A 21,093-nucleotide genomic window follows, 5' to 3' on the forward strand; every position below is an offset into this window, starting at 1 on the left:
TAGAGAAAGGAAGTGGGGAGGAGAGAGAGAGAAACATCTGTGTGAGAGGGCAACGTCAGTTGCCTCCTGCATGAGCTCTGACCAGGAATCGAGCCTGCAACCTTTTGGTGTATGGGACAACATTCCAACCAGTTGAACCACCCAGCCAGGGCAGTAAAGATTATTTTAAGTAAATTTCCAATCATAAACTTGAGATGAATGTAGTTATCCAGACTGAATATATCTGCAAGCCTTTTTCAATTTTACTTTTGAATTTTAATAACTAGTGTAGATTTTCTCATTCCTTCCCATTTTGACAGTATATACTGATCCAGAGATTCTGAGGCTTAACCATGTATTTCTAAGGTAATAATCTTCTTTACAAAAAGTGAAGTTTAATGATATAATTAAATGTTAGCCGAAGATATATGGTTTGAATCCAAAGAAAAATATTATGATTTATAAAATTTTTTCCTAGAATTTTTAATAGTCTCACAAAGCAAGTCAACAGTATATCAGAATGTTCTCAAAATGAAATATTTAGTTCTGATGTGACCAGGGAATATAATAAAATTGTTAACACCACAGGCTTGGCATGGGGGGGCCTTGATTTGACATCAAACCAGCAATAATAATTGTAGACCTTTCCCAAGCAGTGTGCACGCCTGGCCACATGGAGCACTTTACGTGTGCCAGTGTCATGGTTAAAGCATGAGTTCTGGAGCCAGACCCTCTGGGTTAAGTCCAAGCTCTACTGCTGAGCAGTTGTGACCTTGGTGAAGTTAATTAACCTCTCTGTGCCTTTGTCGTCTTATCTGTAAAATAAGGATGATAAGAAAGCTACCTAGCTTACAGGATTCCCATGACCATGACATTAATGTTTATAAAGCAACTAGAAAAATACCTGGCACAGAATGTGTTATGGGAGGTATTTTCTTTTATTATTATCGTACCTTATTTAACTGTTACTAGAACCTCTGGAGTAGGACCACCTTTCTGGGTGTGCAACCTGTGCAGTCACACAGGCCCTGTGCTCTGAAAGGCCCCATATATGGCTTAATCATCTGCTACTTTTATCTTGAAATTCTTAATAACTTTTGAAGATGGGACCCTACGCTTATATTTAGCATTGGGCCCTGCATATTCTGTCACTGGTCCTACTCTTGAGGTAAACAGGATTATTGTCCCATTCAGCCATGTTCTGTCTACGTGGCTTTGGACAAGCAACATCCTCAGTGTTCTCATCTATAAACTACAGGTGTAATAGGTTCTTGGGAAAGTTAAATAGGATAATGTGTAAGCAGTGACTGGTGGGTATAAATTCTTAGAAATGGTATCTGTTATTAACACTAGAGGCCCGGTGCACAACAATTTGTGCACTCGGGGCAGGGGGAGGGGACCCTCAGCCCAGCCTGTGCCCTCTCGCAGTCTGGGACCCCTCGGGGGATGACCACCTGCTGGCTTAGGCCTGCTCCCTGGGGGATTGGGCCTAAGCTGGCAATCAGACATCCCTCTGGCAGCCCGGAAGCCCTCGGGGGATGTCCACTTGCCAGCGGGGAGCAGACCTAAGCTGCAGTCAGACATCCTTAGCGCTGCTGAGGAGGCAGGAGAGGCTCCCACCACCACTGCTGTACTGGCAGCCATCAGCCTGGCTTGTGGCTGAGCAGAGCTCCCCCATGTGGGAGCGCACTGACCACCAGAGGGCAGCTTCTGCATTGAGTGTCTGCCCCCTGGTGGTCAGTGTGTGTCATAGTGACCAGTCATTCCCAGTCTTTCTGCTATTAGGGTCAGTTTGCATATTACCCTTTTACTATATAGGATAGAGGCCTGGTGCATGGGTGGGGGCCGGCTGGTTTGCCCTGAAGGGTCTCCCGGATCAGGGTGGGGGTCCCGTTTGGGTGCCTGGCCAGCCTGGGTGAGGGGCTGATGGCTGTTTGCAGCTGGTCACACTCCCTTCAGGGTGGGGGTCCCCACTGGGGTGCCTGGCCAGTCAGGGTGAGGGGCTGAGGGCCATTTTCAGGCTGGCCAGCAACTGAAGCTCCCAGCCTCTCTTTTTTTCTTTTTTTTTAATTCTGGGATTTATTTACCTTCTATAATTAAAACGTTGTTGCCGTCACTTGAGCTGAGAGCAGGCTCCTGCTCGCTCCAGCTCTGAGGCCACGGCCTGCTGAAAGCAGGTATCTGGGGTTTGTTTAGCTTCTATAATTGAAACTCTGTTGCTTTTGGAGCTCAGAGCCAGGCCGGGGCAGGTGGGGAACCTTGGCTTCCTCCATCACTGGAGCAAGCAAGCCTCCTGCTCGCTTCAGCTGCGTAGCCGCTGGCCGCCATCTTGGTTGGATTAATTTGCATATCATGCTGATTAGCCAATGGGAGGTGTAGCGAAGGTATGGTCAATTACCATGTTTGTCTATTATTAGATAGGATTCACCTTGGTAAAATAAACAGCCCAACATTTCTGTACTTCTATAAATACATATTCTTGCTCACAATTACAAGGAACTTCTCAGTGCAGTTAACAGTTTATTGAAAGTACAGAATAAAATCGTAAAACTCATCTAGAAAAATTAAGATAGGTTTACAAGGGTGAAAGATCATATCTTGACTGTTACAGAAGGGCCTTATTAAAATTTTAGACTTCTGTAAATATTAAAACTGGATAAGTTTTTTGTTCTATAAACTTAGAGTAGAGAATTTAGCTGACTTGAACTTGGGTGAGAACTGATAAACCCTTGAGAACATTTAAAAATACATATTATTAATAAAAAGTATGCTCAAAAACAAAATAAAGCACTGAAGACTACACACACCCAAATATTTATTCACAATAAATTGTACTAATTTCACAAGTGGATGAATGAGGTCTGACCCCTAAACTATGAAAACAAAGGGAAATGTAACTAAGAAGAAACTGCTGTAAAACCCTTCCAAATTTAGGTTATTATTAATTTTTGTTGCTAATAAAATCCTTTAACATTAGTTTATTGTAGACAGTAAATCAAATATATATTTTAAAATATATCTTTATTGATTCCAGAGAGGAAGGGAGAGGGAGAGACAGAAACATCCTGCATGTCTCACATTGGGGATTGAGCCCGCAACCCGGGCATGTGCCCCGATTGAGAATTGAACTACGACCTCCTGGTTCACAGGTTGATACTCAACCACCAAGCAGCCGGACAAATAAAATATTTTTGTACACTTTGATTACATGTATAACATATTTTTTCAAATAAAATTTAAAAATCAAAATAACATGTTTTTTTTTTTAATAATTTAGAACATAGGATAGAAATCAGTCTCTATAGAAAAAGGTAAGATGAAGCCTTCTAAAGAAAATTAGAATATAGCATTTGTTGAATATACAATTCAACAAAAAATATACGAATGAAAAATTATTTTACATCTATGAAATTAAGAATATATGTTTTTTGGAGAAACAAGATGGTGGCGTTGGTAAATGCAGGTACTCATTACCTCCCCAACCACATCAAAATTACAACTAAAATAAGGAATAACTATCATTCAGAACCACCTGGAAGCTGGATGAATGGAAGTCCTACAACTAGAGAAGTAAAGAAAAACACACATTGAGGCTGGTAGGAGGGGCAGAAGCGTGGAACGGGCTGGTCTAACACCCATGTGTGCTATTTTTTAAATTGGGAGGGAAATCATCCCTGTGGAGGTTGCCAGTGAGGAGCAAGGGGTCCCAGCCTCACACCAGACCCCCAACCCAGGATCCCAGAGCTGGGAAGAAAAGTCACATAACTTCAGGATGTATAAACCAGCGGGGCTTGTGGCTGTGTGACATGCAGGCTGCGGAGACCAGGTGTCCCTCTTAAAGGGCAAATGCACGAACTTACTTGGACTCAATCTCTCTGAGCTCCAGTGCCAGGAAGCGTTGGGGGACCCAGACACATATGGGGAGGAACTGGACTGTTTGGCATTGTTGCAGAACCTCAGGGGTGGCTTTCTCCCAGACAAGGGTGCTCACAGGGCCATTGTTCCTATGTTCCTTGTTATAGGGCTGATTGGCAGGCATATCTGAGTCTCCATCAGCCTGGCTCATACTGTTTGCTCCACTGTGGTGATTCCCTGAGACCCCATCCCATCCAATTTGCAGCCCCACCCAAGCTATTTGCAGCAGCTTTTCCATATGAATGGCCTGTCCTGGCTTAGGCTTCAGACTTTGCTAAAACAAACACAGGGAAGCAGCCAAAATGCAGACAAAAAGAAACGTCACAAATGAAAGAAATGGAAGAAAGCAAACTACTAGATACAGAATTCAAAACCACAGTTATAAAGTTACTCAAGGATCTTCATGAGAGCTTCAAGGGACTTAGTGAGACTTTCAAGGATCTTAGTGAGAATATCAAAGACATGAACAAGAACCAATCAGAAATTAAGCATTCATTAACTGAAATAAAGAATAATTTACAGGGATTCAATAGTAGAGGATTTCAGGAATCAAATCAATAATTTGAAATATGAGGAAGCAAAAAACACCCAATCAGAAGAGCAAAAAGAAAAAAGAATCCAAAAATATGAAGAAAGTGTAAGGAGCCTCTGGGACAACTTCAAGTGTACCAACACTCACATTATGGGGATGCCAGAAGGATAAGAGAAAGAACAAGATATTGAAAACCTATTTGAAGAAATAATGACAGAAAACTTCCCCTACCTGGTGAAAGAAATAGATTTACAAGTCCAGGAATTGCAGAGTCCCAAACAAAAGGAACCCAAAAAAGGTCCATACCAAGACACATCATAATTAAAATGCAAAGGGTTAAAGACAAAGAATCTTAAAAGCAGCAAGAGAAAAGCAGTTAGTTACCTACAAAGGAGTGCCCATATGACTATCAGCTGATTTCTCAACAGAAACTTTGCAGGCCAGAAGGGAGTGGCAAGAAATATTCAAAGTGATGAACAGCAAGGACCTACTACCAAGATTATTCTATCCAGCAAAGCTATCAATTAGAATTGAAGGTCAGATAAAGAGCTTCACAGACAAGAAAAAGCTAGAGGAGTTTATTACCACCAAACCAGTATTATATTAGGAGGAGAAGGAGAAGGAGAAAGGAGGAGGAGTAAGAGGAAGAGGAGGAGGTGGAAGAGGAGGGGGAGGAGGAGGAGGAAGAGGAAGAGAAAAAATATGAATAAAATGGCAATGAATACATATCAACATTTGAATCTAAAAATCAAAATAAATGAGCAAGACATCTAATGAACAAAATATCTCATATTATGGGGGTGCCAGAAGGAGAAGAGAGAGAACAAGGTAACCTGTGAATAAAATAGAATCAGGAGCATGGAAACATGGAACAGACTGACGAATCTCCGAAGGAAGGGGGTGTAGGAAGAGGGTAACAAAAGAACTTATCTGCATATATGCATTACCTATGGACACAGACAATAGAGTGGTGAAGGCTTAGGGCGGGGTGGGAACCTGGTGGAGGGGGGTAATGGGGGGAAAAAAGGGACATCTGTAATACTCTCAAACAATAAAGATTTTTTACAAAAGAAAAATGTTTTTTTTCTCACAACAGTATTCTACTGAAAAAAACTTAGAATCCTCTTAAAATTGTAAGATATATTCTGATACATTTTTATATCCACCCTCCAAATTTTAATTTGTTAGGTAAGTATACTCTGGAAAGATAATCTGATGATAGGAAGGTCAAAGCTTGAATTTCTGCCTTCATTTTAGAGTCTGCCATTATTTCCATCTGTCAATAAAAGTAAAATATAGTCATACCAGAGTTCTTTGCTACAGTTCTGGCAACTCAACAAATTGGTAAATCTAGACTTGTTTTATTCTCCAAAACTATGGACAATAGTCTTTAGAGTCAGCCAGAATATTCTAGAGCTGCAACAACTAAGAATATGAAGGGACTAACCAGTATGGATGCCTTCAATAACCAGGAAAAGTCTGGCGTCTTTCTAACTACTTTCTCTTTTTTCCTTTCATAAACTATGATACAGCCATAAACAATGGGTACATAACTATGATGAGGATAAAAATAGACCAGCTCCACTGAGGTGATCTTATCTATTAGCATCCATGATTTGATGTTTCAACAATCATGTATTATCAAACAATACCCACCTTAGTTGTTGGTTACATGGATTTCAAGGAGGATGTTTTCAAAATATTGTGTGAATGACTGCTACTATAGTAAAAGGCAATCAAACATAAAGCACTCGAATTTAAAAACAACAACATACTTCTTTTCTCCAAAATGGTTGGCAAGTAACATAAGGTCTCTTCAGGATACTGTCAAGTTTCATTTGGTCCCGTTTTGTCAATGGAATTAAAGTATCTTTAGGTATATTTAACCTAGAAAAAAACAGATGAAAAAAAATTAGTAAAAAAATAGTATTCCTATCACTTGAAGGTCATGTTTCATTCATATTTACTGTACTATTCCAAGAAATTCAGAAATTATGGATAAGAAAATTAATACAGATACACCCTTTAAGTCCAAAATTTTGGGGTTCTGGCATGTCCTAGACCAAGAAGTGATCAAGTTCACGGTGGAAGTCTGTTCTAAGTTGTTGGTTTTCTTCATGCCATACTCACAGGATGATAGGAAGGCAAACATTGGTTATAAAACAAATGATGCCCTGCTGTTATGGTCTCAGTGGTTAGAGTATGGCCTGAGCACTGAAGGGTTGAGGGTTAGGGCACATAACTGGGTTGCAGGTTTGATCCCTGGTTCCAGTAAGGGTGCATGTGGGAGGCAATCAATGGATGTGTCTCTCAGACACATTGATGTTTCTCTCTCTCTCTCTCTCTCTCTCTCTCTCTCTCTCTCTCTCTCTCTCTCTCTCCCCCTCCCTCCCCTTCTACTCTCTCTAAAAAAATCAGTGGAAAAAATATCCTTGGGTGAGGATTAACAAAAAAACAAACATCCTGGCTGTGGTGGCTCAGTGGTTGAGTGTCAACCTGTGAACCAGGAGGTCACAGTTCAATTTCTGGTCAGAGCATGTGCCTGGTTGCAGGCTAGGTCCCCAGTGTGGGGCATGCACGAGGCAGCCGATCAATGACTCTCTCTCATCATTGATGTTTCTATCTTTCTCTCCCTTTATCTCTAAAATTAATAAAAATATTAAAACAAACAAACAATAAATGACGATAGCACTAACATCACATATATGCACACCAAGGCAGCTCCAGAGCGCCACAGTTTTGAGCAGTGAGGTCCAATACGTGTGCCACAGTGAGACTCACTGTGGGATTTTAGTTTCCACTGAGTACTTGATTCTTTGTAATCACTGAGAATTTTCTGGTCCATGGAAGTTAATCATTTTTCACTTATGTGCAATGTATGCACACACATACAGGCACACCTACCTAGTTTTAAATTAAAAAAAGTAAAATACAATTTTATCTTGCTATGTGTTTAAAAAAATAGACCATGAGAGGTCTGGATTTGTGGTGTGGACTACTTTTGAAGTCATAAATCCTGGATTTCCTGGGAGAGCTCCAGTCGTTTTCAATGTCCCCATAATTATGACCACTTGCCAGTGGCAGCTCATGGAAAGGGTGACAATTTGATTGAAAGGAGGCCTAGAGGATTTCCCTTGAAGCCATGTTTGTGTAGCTACTACACTGTTTTTATCTCTGATTGTACATTTACTTGGAGTGACTTTTGACGGCACTAAAGGAATTATGAGTCACAGCAAGTTCTTCTCCAAGCCCTCCACCTTAATACTTATCAGATCATTTGTCCTAAATTTGTGTTAGAAATAATATCCATACAAATACATCTCCTTCCTAAGGGATTTGGACCATGACATAATACACTAAACTGAACAGAACTTTGATTCACTAGAGTGTAAATATTCAAAGATCAAAAATTAAATGTTTTCTCTTGTGCCCTTGTTTTATAACAAGTGGCAATCACCCAAAACCTGTTCATATTCCATATTTAGAAAACAAGTGCCCATAACCAAAGTTCACTCACTGTTTAAAGAAATCCAATCCACGTTAAAGTTCATTCTCACTGGCCAATTATAGTAATAATTAAATATTTTAAAATATCCCATTAGCAGAAATGAATAGTGATTGTCTTATGCTGAGGGACAGGTGGGATTATACTCTCCAGGGAAAGCAAAATCATTAACCCATCCAGAGGGCAGTCAAAGCCTGGAAAGTGTGCATACCCTTTGACCCAGCCATCCTGGGAATTCAGCCTGTGGGACTCATTAAAGCTGGAGGCAAAGATTCAGTTACAAGAGGGTCCATCACAGCGCTATCAGAAGAGATTTGGAAACAACCCAAATCTCTGACTTTGAGGGATTGGCTGAGCAAGCACATGTAGAATGTGAACTCAGTAATGTAAGACATTAAACTGAGGCTGGGGAAGAGAAATGTATTTATTGATAGGGAAAAGTGATCTCAGCGTGTTGTGTGAGAAAAGGAGATTACAAGGTAATATTAGAGTTTGAGTCCATTTTTGTGAAAAGCTATAATTATGCACAGAAAATAATCTACAAGGGTAAAGCTGTTCACCTGTAGGTGATTTTTATCTTGTTAGTGAATATTTTTTTCTATAATGAATGTATATATTAGACGTGATAAACGAGGTTCTCAAACTGTATGAATTCTAAAATTGAAGTTTTTTATGACATTAAAAATTTAAATCTATGATAAAACTGATTCATGTCAAATGATGTTGTCAGTGATGACCATTTAACCAGATTCAATGTCTTATGCTTTCTAAGTATAATAAATTTCAAAATATTTTAATAGTAAAGGCAAAACAAAAAATGTTTTCTAGCTAGCTGAAGGTTCAATTAACCAAATTAAGTTGGGCAGTTTAGTAGATGAAACAGAAACATTGATGAATTTAATTCATAATTATATAGTACTTAGTCCCAGTGAACAATGTAAATAAAAGGCATTAAGGACTTTTCCCTTGTAGTGTGACTTTTGAGGCTTATTGTGACATGTTACAATGAGTCATTATTTTAAAGATCCCAGTTTTACAAACCCATCTAACCTTTTTATATCTGAAGGGAGGAGACCAAGCCATCTAATAGCTGGGACTGTGAGATTATGTGCTTCAAAAGACATAGACTAAAATAAAGAGCAAAAGTGCATTAGGTAAAGCTAAATTTCAGAGAACTAGCATACTCATTTTGCAGCCAAATTTTTTACTTAGCAATAACGAATACTAAAGGCTTCACTCCTCAGAGCCCGCAGAAGTGAGAAAATCACTGAAGCTTCGCTGAAGGGTTTCAAACTGCTCTGTAGTATTTCTGGATTGATTTTCTATAAAGTAAAGCTACAAAGGGATCCCCTGACCTGCACTTATTACTGTGTTACTCTGATTTCATATGTCAGCACCTTGCTCCCACATCCTTTTCATCTGCTCTAGACAGACGTCAGGGACACGACACTCACGGAGCGCACCAGTGGCTCCCAAACTCGACTATGCGTCAGAACCACTTGGAGGGGCCACCCCCAGAGACACGGATTCAGTGGATTCAGTAGGTCTGGAGAGGGGCTGAGATTTGCATTTCTAACAAGTTCCCGAATGACACTGATGATTCACTAGTGTGGTCCAGGGCCACAATTTGAAAACCACTGGTGTATGATAGTTCAGACTCTAGTGGTGAAATTGGTCCTTACGGCAGGGGAAAGGGAACTGGCTAGGTCCGAATTCAAGGCTACATATAATGTTCAGAGTATTCTTTGCGATCAGACATGTTGTTACCCTGAGGCCCAAGGTTACTTTAGCAGCCAGGAGAGTGGATAGTAATGCCTCCTGTCCACAGCTAATCACACTCTGTCATCTGTGGTTGCACTGGTCATGCTGGAAGCTGGAATCACAGCCACAGAAACAGACTGGCCCTAGACCAGGACAGTAGCTCCCCTGGAAACTAGTGAGGGAGCGCCACTTACTAGGGCTGATAAGTAAATGCAGAAATAACCCCAATGAATATAAAATACCTTAATAGTGAAACTAAAACAGCAACTTTTCTCTACTTACCATAGATCCGTACTTATAAATGCACATTATTTCTATGCCTGTTAAAAGAGTTAACTTTAAAATTAGACTTTTTGTCTATTATAGGTTAGATAATTTGCACTCTCAAATTATGTCTAACATCTGAAAATTTTATTTTTGTGGACATTACCAAAGAAGAATTTATTGTTCAGTTTAATATGGCTAAAATAGCAATACATCACCTCAAATGATAACAGTCATTAAGTTTAATCTAATAATCATATTCTTTAAAAATATTTATGGGCCCTAACTGGTTTGGCTCAATGGATAGAGCATCGGCCTGCGGACTGAAGGGTCCCAGGTTCGATTCCGGTCAAGGGCATGTACCCTGGTTGTGGGCACATCCCCAGTAGGGGGTGTGCAGGAGGCAGTTGATCGATGTTTCTCTCTCATGGATGTTTCTAACTCTCTATACCTCTCCCTTCCTCTCTGTAAAAAATCAATAAAAATATAAAAAAAAATTATGGAAGAGTTCTAAGAGCAAAACAACACAAAACTACAAATATGATTTAATTCTAACTGTTTCAAAATATAAACCATAAATCACCGTGTGGATCAGCATCTACAAGAGTGAAAATGGGGATGTGAAATGTGTCCCACAGCTTCTTGACTAAAAGTCTGGTGTTCAGATCAGGCACTCCCTTCCCCTAAAAGCAAGATAAAAATTATGCATTTTAATTACAGTAGAATGGAATCTATAAAACAATATCCTTATCTTACCAATCATGTAAAAGTTAGATTCCTCACCTTAAATTTCAGATGGTGGAAGATTAGTGTTGACTGTGAAAAATGCACAATATGTACAACAGGGTGAAAAAGCCCATATACATTCATACCTTTGATTCAGTTACTCCAGTCCTCGGAAATATTTCAGTAGAAACAGGAATAATGAAAATTCTACATACTTGACGGTGTTCACTGCAGTGTAATTTAAAATGACAAAAATACTATAAATAGCCAAAATATCTAACAGGGACATGGAGAGGCAGCATTGCACAGTGGTGATATATGTACCAGGTGCGGGGCCAGCAGCCTGGGCTGGCATCTCGGCTCTGCCACTTTGTAGTATGAACCTGAGTAAGTCCTCAAACCTCTGCGGCTTAGGGCTCTGTAACACCTTACAAGGTTATAGAAATTATTTAGTAACTATAAAGCACTTAGGAGAGAACCTGTCTAAACTTTAGGATTTAATAAACCTAAGTGGTGGAATAATATGAAGTTATTAAATACTGTAGGAAAGTAGCTTACTAAGCATTGCAATAGTGTTAAGAGAGAAAAGCAGGAAACCAAAGGGGTCAGAGCGGGAAGATAGTAGAGAGATACTAGGATGTGCTTCCCATTGGACAGCTTTGCGTTTGAATTCCCTCTGCCATTCACTGGGGGGGGACATCGGGCCAGTTTCTTACGTTTCATTGAGCTGTGGCTTTATTTATAAAATTTGGGTAAACATGCCTGCCACACAGAGTTGCTGCACTATATCAATGTGAGCTGGACTGTCGGAATCCGAGTTCTGGTTTTAACCAGCCATAGCCTTGTGGTGAATACCCTCCTGCATCCCAGTGACCTGATATTAAAATGGGGATGACTAGAATACCTACCTCACAGAGCGGCTGAGAGACTTTACAAGTTGCTATGTGACAGATAGCGAAAGTGGACTCTATGTTAAGTACTCAGTAGGATCACTTAGTAGATAGTAGCGTATTTTTATTCTTTTCTTTGGGAAAAGAAAACAGGGGTGTGTGGTGGAGAAGTCAAAGAGTACCACAGGGCATCCAGTGAAAAATGACCCCTTCCTAGCCTGACCGCCCATTTCAGCTCCCCTCTTCACAGGCAACCACTATGGGTCCACCTGTGGGTGTTACCTGGGCGCATACATTCTAGTCCTTGTAAGCTCTACCACCACTATTATATTATCTTTTCAACCCAGATGTGACAGAGCCGTGCTTTCCGTGCGCCTCCTAAGCAGTAGGACCAGATGTGAACGGGGACCCAGGCCACTTCAGCTTTCTTTGTCTGCAGTGGATTGGCTTCCAGGCAGCCCAGGAGGTGTGAAAGGGGAAGGGGGCGGGGCCAAAGAGAGCACCACAGAACACCCCTAGCAAGAGATCACTCCCGGGGTTTAAATACAACCTCTATTATTTATGAGGTCCTAGTCTGCATTTTCCATCTCCACTTTCAACTAGGTACCACTAGGATTCCCTATCATCTCGTATTTCTAAAACTACACTCAAAATTTTTCTTCCACAAAGAACTGAGCCTTCCTACCACTTGTCCTGTGGCTGTCTATTGATAATGTGGCTTCCATACATCACATCAGGGTCACTTTGACTCATTCCTCTATCCTGTGGTCACCAATTCCTTTTGAATTGGCATTAGAAATGCCCTTTGTTTCAGTCCTTTCTCCTTAACCATATCTTACTCCTGACGGCCTCCTGACAGGCTCCCTGACTCCAGAGCTCTCTGTCTCCATCTAGTTCAGCGGTTCTCAATCGGTGGGTTGCGACCCCTTTGGCGGTCGAACGACCCTTTCACAGGGGTTGCCTAAGACCATCCTGCATATCAGATATTTACATTACGATTCATAACAGTAGCAACATTACAGTTGTGAAATAGCAATGAAAATAATTTTATGGTTGGGTCACAACATGAGGAACTGTATTTAAAGGGCCAGAAGGTTGAGAACCACTGATGTAGTTGATGAAGCTGCCACAAGAATCCTCATCATATCCTTTCTCACCAACCCCAAACCTTCTGTTTGGATGCCACTAAGTCAGGATGCCTCCTTGGGTGTGGCCAGGCCTCCCAAGCCTCCCTACAGCTGCCTGACATCCTGCTTCCACAAACACAGCTCACAAACATCACAATTATTGTTAATCTAATAAGCCAGAATAATTTTGAATAGATGAGCTTTTTTCCCTTTATAAACCTAGGTTTTTATAAAGTAGGAGAAAGCCGGGACAGCAGAGGGGAACCTGATCTATTTTGTTATTCTGTCATCATTCCACCTACCCACACCCCAAACTTCCTTTATTCTAATCTCTTTCTTTCTTACTCCAGCCCATATCATCCATCAAGTTTTACAAACTCCTCCCACATTACCCTGTAGCAGGAAGTTTACTACCCTTTGCTAACTGATGTCGGTAGTTCCCTGTGTGTTAACTCAATGTAGTCTCTTGTGTTCTTTGCTGTTCTTTAAACATTCAGCTTTTTTTAAAAAGCAGGTTCCTTTTGACTGACTTGATGAAATCACTTGGTACACAAACCTGTATTAGGAAAACGAGGAGTAGCCCTTGTCCATTCAACCCTGCCCCAAGCTCCGCTGTTACTGTATTACAGTTGAGACAAGTAGCCCTTGTCAAGCAGCATCATACTGATAAGAGAATGTTGTCCAAGCTGTATAGATGACATCATAAACCCCTCTTATCAATCACCAAAATACTATGCTAATCTTGGAATTGTAGTAAAGGCATATAATATACCGTAACCATGATGCATGGAGACATTCTGTTGCAAAAGTTGTCATCTAGCAGTCGCTGAAATGTTGCATCTTTTTCTACAATTAGTAGAAATTTCCCATTTGTAATTAAATCTGCGAAGTTAAGGCAAATTTAAGGAAAGAGTATTTCATTTAACCAGTAACTAATAATGGTGCCTACAGATCAATTCAACAGCAGCTAGAGGTGTAGTATTTTTATTTTACCTTGAAATATGTAACATATCTATTCATATACATAGTTGTCTGTCTCTCGTACTAATGGTGAGTTCCTAAAAGAATCCTATAGAAGGGACCATGGAGTGTTCATCTTGACCACTATAGGGTCGCTTGTTGGTTATACATCAGAAAGCTTGATTTACCAAAGTAACGAATGCATAAACATTCTAGAAGTTTAAATAGTTTTCCCATTCAAAGGATACTCCGAATTCCTTGAATATTAGATGGCACAGCAACAGCCTACATTAACAAAACAAGACAGTTTTTTAGATACAAAGAAAGTATAACTACATTTTAAAATTTATCACAAAAATCCAATATTTTCATTTAAAGAAAATATATCTGTCATCAGAAGTTTACACCTCAGTAAGAAAACAATAGGAAACAGATTTATTCTTCAGTAAGAAAACAGACATGATCCAAACTACTTTCCAGAATTTCTTGGAAACTTTGGGGATATGTGCCTTCAAGGGCAGAAATGGATGAAGGAAAGACTTCCTGACGCAGGTTCTCATAGGCATCAGCTTCCTCCTTTCCAAACTGGTGAGCTGGCCCTTTCAAACTGCTGTGCTTGTTTAGTGTTGCGGGCCTTCTATGCACCAGAGCCGAGCAAAATAGTTTAGGTTTAAATAAATTAATTTCAGAACCAGAAAACTTTATGAAGATTACCTAAATAACCATGCTAAAAGGGTCAAGTCACACTCTACCTCACAACAACAGTACGTTTTTGAAAGAAATGTGTACATTTATTTCAATGACATTTAACAAATGACATATTTTAAAACTATACCTATTCATATACCTATTCATCCTTCAGTTTTATTTTGTTTTTTGTTTTGTTAATCCTTACCCAAGAATATTTTGTCCATTGATTTTTGGGGAGAGTAGAAAAAAGGGAGGGAGGAAAGGAGGGGAGGGGGAACAGCCGGGAGGAGAGAGAGAAAGGGAGAGAGAGAAGGAGAGGGAGAGGGAGGGAGCGAGGGGGAAAGAGAGAGAAACATCAATGTGAAACAGACACATGGATTGGTTGCCTCCAGCAGGTGACCCAACCAGGGCTGGGATCAAATCTATGCCCTTGACTGGAATCAAACCCTAGAACCTTTGGTGTGTTGTGGGCTGACACTCTAACCACCGAGCGAGCAACACTAGCCATGGCCTTCGGTTTTATTTTAAAATCTTAAGCTCCAAATTACATAACAAGCAGGAAATAAAATACATTTCTAAAACAAGGGATCTGAAAGGGCGTTAAAGTATGTGAAAACATTACAGATACTTACTGTTGCACAGCTACAATTTACTTTGGTGCCATCTTCCTCTATATACCCTAAATTGCCAGCAATTAAACCCTTTGATGTAGATAACTAAAAAAAAAAAAAATTTGAAAACGTTTTTATGACTGTATTTTATGCTTCAAAGTATGTACATTCCTCGTGTATACCTAAAGTATATGTATTTTTACCTCAGATTGTACTTTAAGAGATAAAGGAAAAATATGTCAGAGTATTTAGGATTGAAAAACATTTGGTAATTCATCTATTTTGGTTCATTCATCCAAGGAAAAACATTGAGACTAGATATTTAAATTTATAGTGAGAAAAATATAGTATCAAAATTTATCAAAAGAAGGCACAGATCACATTTATTTTTTTATTACAATTTTTATACAAACATTTTGTCTTAAAATAAGATGCTTTGTCCGGCTGGTATGGCTCAGTGGTTGAGTGTCAACCTATGAACCAGGAGGTCATGGCTGGATTCTGGGTCAGGGCACATGCCTGGGTTGGGGGCTCAATCCTCAGTAGGGGGCATGCAGGAGGATTCTCTCTCATCATTGATGTTTTTTTGTCTCTCTCCCTCTCCCTTCCTCTCTGAAATCAATAAAAATATATTTTAAAAAAAGATGTTTTGTATTAAATGGTACTTACTATATGTAAACACCTCCTCGGCACTTTTAACATACAGGAAATGTCATTGATGATGCTGTCCACAACAGTCTGGTTACCAAAGAGCTGGCTGTCAGTGTAATATATGTCTCTATAACAATTTTAAAAACATTTTTTAATTAACCATATTCCCTTTGAATATAACAAGGATTGGAGTATTATTTAAAGAAAGCTTTAACTGGATGAAACACACATATAAAGGAAGTAATCTATTACCTATACTCTAGTTTGACGTAACTTTTCAAAACATATAATGAAAGTCAATTTAAGTCTCACATTGCATTTTAAAAAGTAATTTACCAGAAAGTATACTTACCTTTTGGTTGCGTAAGTGTTGCTCTGCACTAATTTATAAATCATGGACAATATTTTAAGAATTAGAGCTGGAAAAAAAAGATGCAATAAACAAGTTACTCATCATTTCTCTGACTAATTCAAAACATTTAACTGTCGCCAGTTACTTTCCATAACATTACAAAAAGTAATCTTTCCAAAACAGAAGTGTTAAATACAGAATATAATTGCCTGAAGAATCAGATAAAATTAATTGCTCAATGAACAGCAAAACTGAGAGAATACTTTTCCACTGAGTCATGTACCTTGAAAATTTATTTTGGAATTACAATTAACTTCCATGGTTAATGACAATGTAAAATTCTATACATTTATTTCAAGTACAAGGATGGTCTATGAAAGAAGAAGTAAAATTATTTAACTAGGAATAATGAAAATCCTTAAGATAACCAAATCCATTTAATCCTAAAAGCTAAGAAAGATTAACTTACCAAAATTTTTAACTGATTTTAGTGAATCACTTTTGATTTTTCTTGTGGCACAAGGAGATACCATGTGAAGACCCACAGAATCTTCAAATCTGTCATTTTGTTTAAAGGGAATAAAAAGAATTAATTTCCGAATACCAAACAATATACACTTAATGGCCTCGTCTGCATATAATTTAAATTCACATTTCTTTGTAATGTAAGCACTAAAGCTTTAGGATAATCTGATTATAAGCTTAAATAATTCCAGGTGATAATTGGGTAACTGGTCTTGTGACATATAGAGGCACTAAAAAAAAGTGTTTAAACTAAATGAATTATAGACCTTTGATTATGATGTGTGTGTGTCTGTGAATTTCTTTCCTGGGAAGACATTTAGTGTATGTGAACTACTTTCAAATATTTCACAATTTTATTAGCGTTTTGATAATTTTAACAATTTATTCATTTAATAATGTTACTCAATTTAATAAGTTTTGAAGTATTTAATTTCTGATTTACCTCCAAAGTTACATTAAATGAAATGATTTATATTAGGTTGTTAAATTGAACTACCAAGCCTGTCCTAAAGGGGGCAGAAAGCATCAGGCAAATAGGCCAGTTGTCAGGGGGCTTCTTACTTTGTAAAATATGATTCAAAAGCTTACATTTTATATTAATTATATTAATTATAAAATAATAGTGACACTGGGCCTCAAAATTACTTTTATTCTGTTTCTGTAACTCACTGATAACTATTTTGGTAGTGTTTTTCATTACTTAGTGGAAAGATTTTACAGGCTGAGGAACTCAAAAAAAACAAACTATGTATCTAAGTTCCAGGATTTCAATAAAGCTCTTCGCTGATTTTACCCACTGGGACACATGCCTTAGCAGGGGAAGATCTGTTGGGAGAAAGAGCCTTTGAAACATGCTCTATGTTGAGGACACATTTATTTTGGTCTCTGTATCAGGACTAGTTGTAGGTCCCCTGCACAAGTGGTTTACTTTCTCAATATAGATGAGAATTGCCCCCTTCGAGTGCTGGGAAGCTTAGATCTCAGTTTGGAGCCTATTTTTAGCAGAACTGTAAGACTTTATCATATGCATTTTGAACTCTAACCTCTTTCAGAGCTCCATTCTTTCTTCCTAGCATTATTTTCCTTTTGCCTTATCTTTCACTCCTACTTCTAGTTTATATAACCTGTCTAAATGGTATGTATTTTGTAAACTTCCTCATATCCTCTTTGGCATGGTAAAAGCAACAAAAAAATGAAATCTGACTAGACCTCTAACTTCAATAAATTCAAATAATGACATTTACAAATTTTAAAATGCAAAATGCCCACTTTATATTTTCCCAGCTTGATCTGTTGTCTATCGTGAATGCAGGTGCTTCGTTTCTTGCCAAGCTTGTGATTACGTCTTGGATAACCTTTTCTATAGATGCAAGAACCTCAGAACTGAAACAATAAACACACTATGATTCAATCTTACTTCTAAATTACGCCTTTACAATATGTAACATTTCCCCAGATCAACATGGAAATCATTTTTTGTTTCATTGGTTGTTTTTGAAGACTAGTTAACCCATGTCAATAATGACATCTCTCACTAAATTCTAATGTCAGTACTGCATTCAAACAACAACATTACTTATAGTGGTTACTTAAGAGAAACTTCATTTGCTTGTAATTTTACTTTACAAACAATTACCTACTGAAGTAATATCTCGCTTTTAGATTAACGACTAGACAATACAACTTATAAATATACTATAGGCCCGGTGCACAAATTCATGCTTGGGTGGGGTCCAGCCTGCTCGCCCGGATCAGGGCCAATCGGGCTGGGCTGGGGGGAGGGGACACAGGCGTTTGGCCGGCTGGCTGGCCCCGCCCCCTGGTCAAACTTCCAGTTGAACTCCCAGTAGATCTGGTTGAGGGGACAACTTGCATGTTAGCCTTTTATTATATAGGATTTTAATCTACTTTTCATGTTAACTTACTTAAATACAAATTCATTGGCTTAAAATAATACTGTTTCAATTAAAAATGATGTCATATTGACTTTGATTTTAAATTTTCCCCCCAAAACGGCAGTGCAAAAGTATTTCAAAAGAAACAACGTCTTTTTGTAGCATATTTCCCTAATTGATCTCGTGCCTTAGGTCAGCCCATTTGAATTTCAGTGATACTAAGAAGAAGAAAAAGTTTAATCACTACTACAGAAAGACTTGGCAACTCTTACGCCACTTTACAGCAAACTTTACAGCAGTTTTCTGCCAGCTGACTTTTAATTTCACACACCATCAGCTTCAAAAAAACGCTGTTCAGTTACAAGCACAGTTAGCATATTGCCTAGGATGGCAAATAAAATCTAGCCAATGGGCAAAATGTAGATAATTATAATTTCCACAGGAACTTGCTGTCTTCTGAAACGCAAGTATCAGAAAATAAATTTTAAAACATTTAATATTTTCTAATCTCGACAGGTAAAAACTGACTCAAATATCTCATTAATTTTTTCCAGTTTGCAAAAAATGTTGCAGGACAATACTGTGACCAACTCTGAGATACAATCAGATTAAATTACATCTTAAATGTAAACAAGGGACTTCACTCCCTACTTCCCCTCATCCTCATAAATTCTCCCCTCAAACTAAATCCTTATGTAAAAAATGGTTTGCTTGTGGGTTTTTCTTTCTTTCTTATCTTGTGTGTGTGTGTGTGTGTGTGTGTGTTTGATAGTTGGTTTGGCTTACCAAAAAACCCCACAAAAAACAAAAAAAACACCAGCCATTTGCTTGGGCTGAAAAACTGCCGATAAACCAGAAAAGCAGATCAAGGAAGCAAAACAACAGCGCATTTGAAGTAAAAGTTGGCAATAACAAACATATTTTCTGTAGTTAATTCCAAGTTGGGTGGCTGCAGGATCGCTTTAATTGATCTTATCAGCACCATACTCTGAGCTTTATTGATATTAAAATCATTTAAAATATGTGTCCTGTCTTCACTTCCAAGAAAACTGTCGTTTTGCTATAAAACACTTAAAACGTGTTGGCTTCCTTGTTCACTTTTATAAAACACACTTAGAGTGAGAATTCACATTTATTTTCTCTCACTTGCTTTGAGAAAGAAAATCCTGAAAACGGAGGTGAAAATGTTTATCCCCCCCAAGTTTTCTTTCTTAACTGTGCCCTGAACTTCCCGACCCAGAGGATCTCGGGAGACCCGGAAGCCCAGTGGGGGTGCTCCCAGAAGGGTCCAGAGTGGGAACATTCTAGAAGGCTTGGGGGGGGGGGGGGAGCGTGGTCACTAGGCTTTGGGAGTCCAAAATAAGAATTAAAAGCTGAAAAGGGAAGGAGCGCTAAGGAAGGCGCCTTCTCGGGGTTCTGGGCTGGCCGCAGGCCAAGGCCCGCCCCCGCGGCCTCAATACCGGAGAGGCAGCCTTTGGCCTAAATGGGAAAGACCGGAAGGTGGAACGGGGCATTTCCCTACAGAGCACCTCGCGCCCCCGGCAGGCCATGGAACCTTCTCGCTTTCCACGTCTCCAGCGCATGCGCCCCAGCAGAACCCTTGTACCTGGAGGCCAGGTGGGTCCCCCTGCCTGAGGTCTCCCCGCCACCTCTCTTCAGGGCGGCCAGCAGGGAAGCCCTATGCTGGTCCAAAACCTCGAAAAACGAGGCCTCCGGCCCCATGGGCGCAAAGGCCATGAAGACGGACGCCACTGAAAATCCCCAGGTGCACGAATCCAGCTGGGCCCCAAATGGCTCCTCCCTGCCTGGGCAGCGCGCGCGCTTGAGGCTGGCCCTTTCATGCGCTTCCGGGTCGAGGCCTCCTGCACATGCGCACACTTTACGCCCCCCCCCCCCCCCCCCGGCGGGCTGTACGGCACATGCGCATAGCACCCGCCTTTGAGTGGCCTGCGCCGGCCTGCAGGACAGTCAGGCCCGGCCACACCCGAGGTGGGGAGTGCTGGGTCCTTCCTGGAGCGCCGTCTGGCAAGCAGCGGGGACCAGCAAGGTATGCTTGGGATGTTGGACCTAGATTTCATTGAAATCGTTGTGTGGGTTTTTGTTGTTTTGTTGGCCTGTTTAGGGAAATAGTACCAGAGATTTGTCATTATGGCACATAGTTATGGCAGCTCAGCTGTGTGGCAGATGCAGTGCTAGGCCCCGGGCTCAGCTGTGCGCAGAGCAAACCACGTTCCTGCCCTCAGGACGCCGATGTAGGAAGCGCGGGCTTGCAGAGCCCGGTTCACCCAGCCTCTCTCTGTTGTCTCCTGACCACCCGGAAGGTTCCTCCTGGGCCCAGGGCAGTTTGTTGTTGTTATTGTTGTTTTTAATATAGTTTATTGATTTTTTTACCGAGAGGAAGGGAGAGGGATAGAGAGTTACAAACATCGATGAGAGAGGAACATCATCAGCTGTCTTCTGCACACTCCCCACTGGGAATGTGCCCGAAACCAAGGTACATGCCCTTGATCGGAATCGAACCTGGGACCCTTCAGTCCGGAGGCCGACGCTCTATCCAAGGAGCCAAACCGGTCAGGGCGCCCAGGGCAGGTTTGAAGGTGAGGGTAAAGTGAGGTCCCCAAGTGCAGGCAGGACTGGGTCAACATTTAGCGGATTAAAATACGGGACACAGATAATTTCGAATCCCAGATCAACACCAAATACTTTCGTT

General features: G+C 40.1%; 1 protein-coding gene across 2 annotated transcripts; it reads right to left on the reverse strand.

Annotated features, from left to right (window-relative positions):
* Positions 1–5,582: 5,582 nt before the first annotated feature.
* SPO11 (SPO11 initiator of meiotic double strand breaks) lies at positions 5,583–20,120 on the reverse strand. 2 transcript variants are annotated; one of them, XM_059707523.1, is made up of 13 exons: positions 19,990–20,120; positions 17,758–17,871; positions 16,433–16,521; positions 15,964–16,030; positions 15,630–15,738; positions 14,982–15,065; positions 13,908–13,944; positions 13,472–13,581; positions 10,540–10,639; positions 9,975–10,012; positions 8,982–9,058; positions 6,202–6,313; positions 5,583–5,702 (listed from the first exon to the last, which is right to left on the reverse strand). In XM_059707523.1, the coding sequence occupies exons 1-13, from the start codon at positions 20,118–20,120 to the stop codon at positions 5,583–5,585; spliced, it is 1,188 nt and encodes a 395-aa protein (XP_059563506.1). The 2 variants fall into 2 exon arrangements, with proteins under 2 accessions (XP_059563506.1, XP_059563507.1); XM_059707524.1 differs by lacking the exon at positions 17,758–17,871.
* Between the last annotated feature and the right edge of the window lie 973 nt (positions 20,121–21,093).

The sequence above is a fragment of the Myotis daubentonii genome, chromosome 8 (assembly GCF_963259705.1).
Source record: "Myotis daubentonii chromosome 8, mMyoDau2.1, whole genome shotgun sequence".
NCBI classification, from domain to species: Eukaryota; Metazoa; Chordata; class Mammalia; order Chiroptera; family Vespertilionidae; genus Myotis; species Myotis daubentonii.